Genomic DNA, 7005 nt, shown 5'->3' with positions numbered 1-7005 from the left:
GCAAAGTTTGATTATAATGAGATTATGGATTTTCAATCTTTAATGAGATATAAAATTTATGAATAAGATGACCTTTTAGAGGTTTATTTCATAGATGAAATTTGAGATTACTATTCAAGAAATTTCGCTTACGTTTCACTTGTGTGAAGCCTTTAAAGAAATATTAGGTTAAAATAGACATTAAATTCCATCAACATAAATATTACTTATTTTGAACATGAATGGAATTTGAGGAATGAACCTTACACGTTTATTCCAATTTCTTATGATTCTAAGATTTATGGGATTAGGCTATATTTTCTTGACTGAGATTCATTATTCAACCTGAAGCTACATTAAAAGAGAGAGAGAGAGAGAGAGGCCGGGCACAGTTGCTCACGTCTGTAATTCCAATGCTTTGGGAGGCCGAGGCGGGTGGATTACTTGAGGTCAGGAGTTCAAGACCAGCCTGGCCAACACGGTGAAACCCCGTCTCTACAAAAATACAAAAAACAGTTGGGTGTGGTGGTTAGTGCCTATAATCCCAGCTACTAGGGAGGCTGAAGCAGGAGGATCGCTTGAACCTGGGAGGCGGAGGTTGCAGTGAGCTAAGATCACACCACTACCCTCCAGCCTGGGTGACAGGGTGAGACCCTATCTCAAGGAAAAAAGAGAGAGAAAGAGAGGACAGGCTCAGTGGCTCATGCCTGTAATCCCAGCACTTTGGGAGGCTGAGACAGGCAGATCACTTGAGGTCAGTAGTTCAAGACCAGCCTGGCCAACATGGTGAAACCCTGTCTCTACTAAAAATACATAAATTAGTCAGGCATGGTGGCATGTGCCTGTAATCCCAGCTACTCAGGAGGCTGAGGCAGGAGAATTGCTTGAACCAAGGGGACAGAGGTTACAATGAAAGTAGATGGTCCCATTGCACTCCAGCCTGGGTGACAGAGTGAGACCCTATCTCAAAATAAAATATAAAAAATAAAAGAGAGAGAGAAAGAGAGCAACAAGAATAGGACAATAGTAAAAGAATCTAAATTCCGTTATTAACTAGTTGCACTTAGGCAGATCACTTACTATTTCTGCCATCTCCTCCTGCTTCTGGCACATATGTAGGTAACTCATTTAAAAACAACAGGAAAAAGATAAAAATTATAGATTATCTAGGAATAATTTGCATAACATATAATGAAGACAACTCTAAACCTCTATGTAAAGATGAAAAGGAGATCTGAGGGCCGGCTCCACCTTCCCTATTCTAGTCTCCCGCTCCGCCATGGCTCCCAAAGGCAGTTCCATACAGCAGTCGAAGGAGGACCTGCTCCTGCAGGCTTTCAGCCGCAACCTCTCGGCCAAGTCCTCTGCGCTGTTCTTCGGGAACGCGTTCATCGTGTCTGCCATCCCCATCTGGTTATACTGGAGAATATGGCATATGGTTCTTATTCAGTCTGCTTTTCTGCATAGTGTGGTGACCCTGGTAAGCACATATTTGGTAGCCTTTGCATACAAGAATGTGAAAGTTGTTCTCAAGCACAAAGTAGCACAGAAGAGGGAGGATGCTGTTTCCAAAGAAGTGACTCGAAAACTTTCTGAAGCTGATAATAGAAAGATGTCTCGGAAAGAGAAAGATGAAAAAATCCTGTGGAAGAAGAATGAAGTTTCTGATTATGAAGCTACAACATTTTCCATCTTCTATAACAACACTCTGTTCCTGGTCTTGGTCATTGTTGCTTCCTTCTTCATACTGAAGAACTTCAACCCCACAGTGAACTACATTTTGTCCGTAAGTGCTTCATCAGGACTCATTGCCCCCCTGTCTACTGGCTCCAAGTAGACCATGTCTGCTTGCCCCCTGGCTTTGTGTCTATGGGTGGCCTGTGGTATATGGAAAAGTAGCAGGGTGGTCAGGGTGGGAGACACACAAGATGTTTTTACAGTCTAGAGCCTTTAAAAAACCCAACAGAATGTAATTCAGTATTTGTTTATTGGCTGTTTTTGACAGATTGTTGAAATTAAATGAATTGAAAGGGAAAAAAAAAAGAAAAGGAGACCTGAATACCGAGACCATATAAATATCTTTATTGTATATATAATGTTATACAGATACCACTTTTCTCACTCCCTGGCCATCTTGGCAGCTGCTCTTGGTTGGGACCATCCCAATCAAAGGAGATGAAAAAGTCACTGGAGTCAAATGATTCTAGGCTCCAACTCATTATGAAATGTGGAACGTACATGCTGGGGTACAAGCAGATTCTGAAGATGATCAGACAAGGCAAAGCAAAATTGGTCATCCTTACTAACAACTGCCCAGCTTTAAGCAAATCCAAAATATATGCAATGTTGACCAAAACTGGTGTCCATCACTACAGTGGCAATAGTATTGAACTGGGCACAGCATGCGGAAAATACTACAGAGTATGCACATTGGCACGAATTGATCCAGGTGATTCTGATATCATTAGAAGCATGCCAGAACAGACTTGTGGAAAGCAAACCATGCAAAATTTTCCTTTAATAAAACTTACCAGAACTTTTTAAAAAATACATTATAAAGATATTAATTTTATGCTGATTTATCAATTCAGTATAACCCCATCAAATACTCAGAGAAAAAATATTTTTAGAATTAAAAGACTGATTCTAATTTTATCTGGAAGAGTAAATAAGGAAGAATGCTGACTTTTAAAGTAAAAGAATAATAAAGATGATTTTCCATGCCAGATATCAAAATATATTACAAAAGTATAGTAATTAAAAATGTATTGGCATAGGACTAAAAAGATAGTTCAGTAAACAGAAGAGAGAATCCAGCAAAAAACTCATGTTTTCATGGGACCTATAGTGCATACTAATGAAAGAATTTCAAATCGATTGTGGTAGAACATAAGGGAAAAATAATCAGATGAGATTCCTACCTCACACTACACTTCAAAATAAGTTCCAATTTTTTTTTTTTTTTGAGATCGAGTCTTGCTCTATTACCCAGACTATAGTGCAGTAGCAAAATCTTGGCTCACTGCAACCTCCGCCTCCTGAGTTCAAGCAGTTCTTCTGTCTTAGCCCCTTGAGTACCTGGGACTACAGGTATGTGCCACCATGCCCGGCTAATTTTTATACTTTTAGTAGAGATGTGGTGTCACCATGTTGCCAAGGCTGGTCTCGAACTCCTGACCTCAGATGATCCACGAACCTCTGCCTTCCAAAGTTTTGGGATTATTGGCGTGAGCCACCGTGCCCCATCATAAATTCCAATTAAATTAATAATCATAACATTAAAAATTTTAACAAATATGGGAAAAATATAAGAATATGTATGGACTTTTTTTTTGTTTTTTGAGACAGAGTCTTGTTCTGTCATCCAGGTGCAATCTCTGCTCACTGCAACCTCTGCCTTCAAGCAATCCTCCCACCTCCACTTTCCGAGTAGCTGGGATTACAGCTACCATGTTGGCCAGGCTGGTCTTGAACTCCTGACCTCAAGTGATCTTCCTGCCTTGGCCTCCCAAAGTTCTGGGACTACAGGCTTGAGCCACCTCGCCCAACCCAGGAAATATCATTCCTAAACAAGATAGAAAACTTAGAAGGCTGAGCCTTCTGTAACTCATAAGAAGCAATGATGATTGGGTGTTTACAGGCATGTGTGAAATGTGCCACAATGTCAGAACATTACCCATCTGACCTGAACTTGAGGAGGAAAAAAAATGAAAACTTAGAAACCACAAGGAAAACAAGAAATCAACTGACAGATATAATTACATGATACTTTAAACTTTTCTGCCCAGGAAAAAAAATCACACAAATCATGTTTAATAAAAGACAAAACAGATTGAAAGGAGATAGTTGTAACATATAACATAAAGAGATTAACTGCTATAACAGGTAAAAACTGAAGACTTCCTTCAATTCAATAATGAAAAGACACTTCAATATAATAAGGTAAAATAATAAAAAAGAATAAAATAAAAAGAAAAAAGTGATCAATGAATACAAAGATTAATCATTTTTTTTAGTGATCTATCAGATTAGAGAAAACTGAACAACTGATAGCATGTAGTTTTGATAAGGGCATAAGGAAAAGGGCATTTTCGTCACTATGCATCTGATTATATAAACAACCATAGCATTTCTGTGGGTCAGTTTGGCAACATTCATCAATATGTTAAAGATTATGCCCTTTGATGGAACAATATTACTTCTAACAATTCATCCTACAAAAATACTTACACGTGGACAAATATACATATGAATATTAACGATATAATAGAGAAAAATTTTAAACAACCTAAACATTCATCAGTGAAAGAAATGACTAAGTAAGTTTTAATATTTCCGTATGAACAATGAAACACTATATGGCTATTTAAAAGAATTGGGTTGTTTTATATATACTCCTGGGGAAATTCTTGAAGATACAAAGTTCAAAAAAGAAGTCAGAAAGCAATAGTAATGTTATTTATCCCATTTGTAAAAACTCATGTATGTATCTATGCATGAGGAAGCATGGGAATAGTCAAAAGCCTGAAAAGACATACCACAACTTGCTAACAGGAGGCAGAATTCTTTAAAAGGAATAATGAAAGGGAATTTACTTCAGTTACTTTATATATGCCTGTCCTGTTTGAAAAAGTTACATGAATGTGTCATTTTCTCATTAAAATTTTTAATGGAAAAAAATAGTAGTTAACAAACTGTAGTATTAATGTTGTTCCTGCCTTATGCAGAACTACTTGGTAATATAAAAAACAACAGAATTACAGAGTCCAGAGCTTTCTCTTGTTACATGTTCATTTTGCCTCCTTAATTTTTGTATTTATGTAAATAACTATAGCTTTTATTAAAGATCAGCTAATACAAAGGTACTAAAAATTTTATCAGAGTTTCCTTCTGTACTCCTTTTAAATATACACAAAGTCAACTTTTAAAGCTGGCTTTTAATGTAAGCGTGATCTAAAAGTTCATAATATTTCCCAGAGGACTCAATGGCTCCAGAGGACCTACCACTGTGGAAAAGATGCCGTGTCAAAATGACTCTGTGCAGTCATGCACTGGGCTGGACAACAACCTTGAACCACATGATACTGGTGACCGCATAATCAGACCTCCATTCAAATTTGAAGGCTGATCTATGAAATTCTAAGATTCTTGAGGGTTCTTTTAAACACAGTTACCAGGCATCTGAAATCACTTTCTGCAACTTAATTACAGTATAATCTAGAGAAAAATCACTTCACCTTTCCAGGCCTTGGTATCTACTTCATCATTCAAATGATTCTAATTCTTACCTCCCATTTATTATAAAGATTAAGCAAAACAATGTATCCAAAAATGTTTTAGAAATTATGAAGTTGCTGTAAGCATTGTTTTTACCAATATATGAACAGTTGATCTTCCACAAATCAATTTGATACTCCTATCCCCACCCTTTCCCCTCTATGGTCTGGAGTCAGATTTGCTATCATTTAATGAGAACTTCCTATATGCAGGTCCTTAGGAAAAATCTCAAAAGCATTCTGGAAGGTAATGCTCCTATTACTTCCATTTCTCAGATGAGAAAGAAGATTAGGTACTTAGCCCCAAGTCACAAAGCTGGAAAATAGTCGAGCCTAGATTCAAAGCTGTTTATTTGATTCCAAAATTATTTTAACTGCTGCTTCTAACAAAGCACTGCCTCCCAGCCTATCTATGTTTCACATCTTTTAATACTGATAAGGATAATAATAATTACGAGAATTATGATTGCTATAAATTATCTCTTTCCAACAATTTTTTTTCAAAAGCAAGCCTGCAAAAATAAAATTTGCATAGGTATTAACAAAATATTACCCAAAGAAATTCAGATTAAATAAATTGTTAATAAATTGCTGCTAACAAGATTGGTAATTAGCACTTAGGAAAAAAGAGAGAGAGAAAAGAACCTGAAGAAAGCTTGTTTATCTATCTAGATTTTCTGTGACAATGATGAGGTTTTTTTTTGTTTTGTTGTTGTTGTTGTTTTGAAACAGAATCTGACTCTGTTGCCCAGGCTGGAGTGTAGTGACGCAATTTTGGCTCACTGCAACCTCTGCAAGCATTCTCATGCCACAGCCCCCCAAGTAGCTGGGATTCCAGGCATGCACCACCATGTCTGGCTAATTTTTGTATTTTTAGTAGAGACAGGTTTTCGCCGTGTTGGTCAGGCTAGTCTCAAACTCATGAGCTTAAGTGATCCACCTGCCTTGGCCTCCCAAAGTACTGGGATTATAGGCGTGAGCCACCACACCAGGCTGGATGAGATTTTTTTTTAACTAATGTAAATTTTTTCAAAGTGCTGCTTACCACCTGAGAAACAGCAAGGCTGGCTCTCCTAGCGAAGTGCAAATGAAATGTCCAATTACCTTAAACAGTTCTGGCTCATAAAATATTTGAGGAAAAGCATAGACTAAGAAAAGAGGCTATAAGAAATGCAAAATTTGGGGACACAGCATTCCTTAATCACATAAAAGTCTAAACGTTAATTAAAATTGACATTAATTAAGAACTATAATCCCACCTCCCTCAAGAGAAAGGTTGTCTTATTGGAAGAAAAGGACAATTTAGAATCACCAATTCTCCTACATGCAGTCTAGAACCTTCAGTAATTCCTAGTCAGCATCTCAGGATTCCTTTGAGAATTCTTCCCAAGGGCAAAGTCAAAAAATGGGTTCATTGCAAATGCTTACATTACAAATGAGTACTTTATTGCAGCTCTGCTGTTACATGTTTTTCTTATCTTCCTTTCACTTCCAAATCTAGTCAGAGGGTTTCAACAAACTCACATTATTTCAAGATGATAAGATAGAAAGGAAAATCAGCCTTTATTGAGGACCTGCTAAATGATGGGGCTTGGGGTTACTAAATCTCAAAACCTTCATCACAGCTTCTGCCTATTTTCATCCGAATCACAACAGAAAACCTCTTACAAAGAACACTTAAAGCGGTGGCTCATGCCTGTAATCCCAGCACGTTGGGATGCCAAGGCTGGCAGATCACTTGAGGCCCGGA

General features: G+C 37.5%; 1 protein-coding gene and 1 pseudogene across 1 annotated transcript; both read left to right on the top strand.

Moving 5' to 3' along the window:
- The first annotated feature begins 1258 nt into the window (after positions 1–1258).
- On the top strand, positions 1259–2014 carry LOC105722722 (translocon-associated protein subunit gamma-like). The gene has a single exon (XM_064360403.1). The coding sequence runs from the start codon at positions 1259–1261 to the stop codon at positions 1814–1816; it is 558 nt and encodes a 185-aa protein (XP_064216473.1). The 3' UTR covers positions 1817–2014.
- Positions 2015–3573: 1559 nt separating this feature from the next.
- On the top strand, positions 3574–3665 carry LOC135268605 (small nucleolar RNA U13; annotated as a pseudogene).
- The last annotated feature ends 3340 nt before the right edge of the window (positions 3666–7005 follow it).

Source organism: Aotus nancymaae, unplaced genomic scaffold (genome assembly GCF_030222135.1).
Source record: "Aotus nancymaae isolate 86718 unplaced genomic scaffold, 86718_ANA_hifiasm-v0.15.2.pri h1tg000040l, whole genome shotgun sequence".
In the NCBI taxonomy this organism is placed as follows: Eukaryota; Metazoa; Chordata; class Mammalia; order Primates; family Aotidae; genus Aotus; species Aotus nancymaae.
The sequence above is the reverse complement of the archived record's forward strand: the minus strand, read 5'-3'. Positions and strand labels throughout refer to the sequence as shown.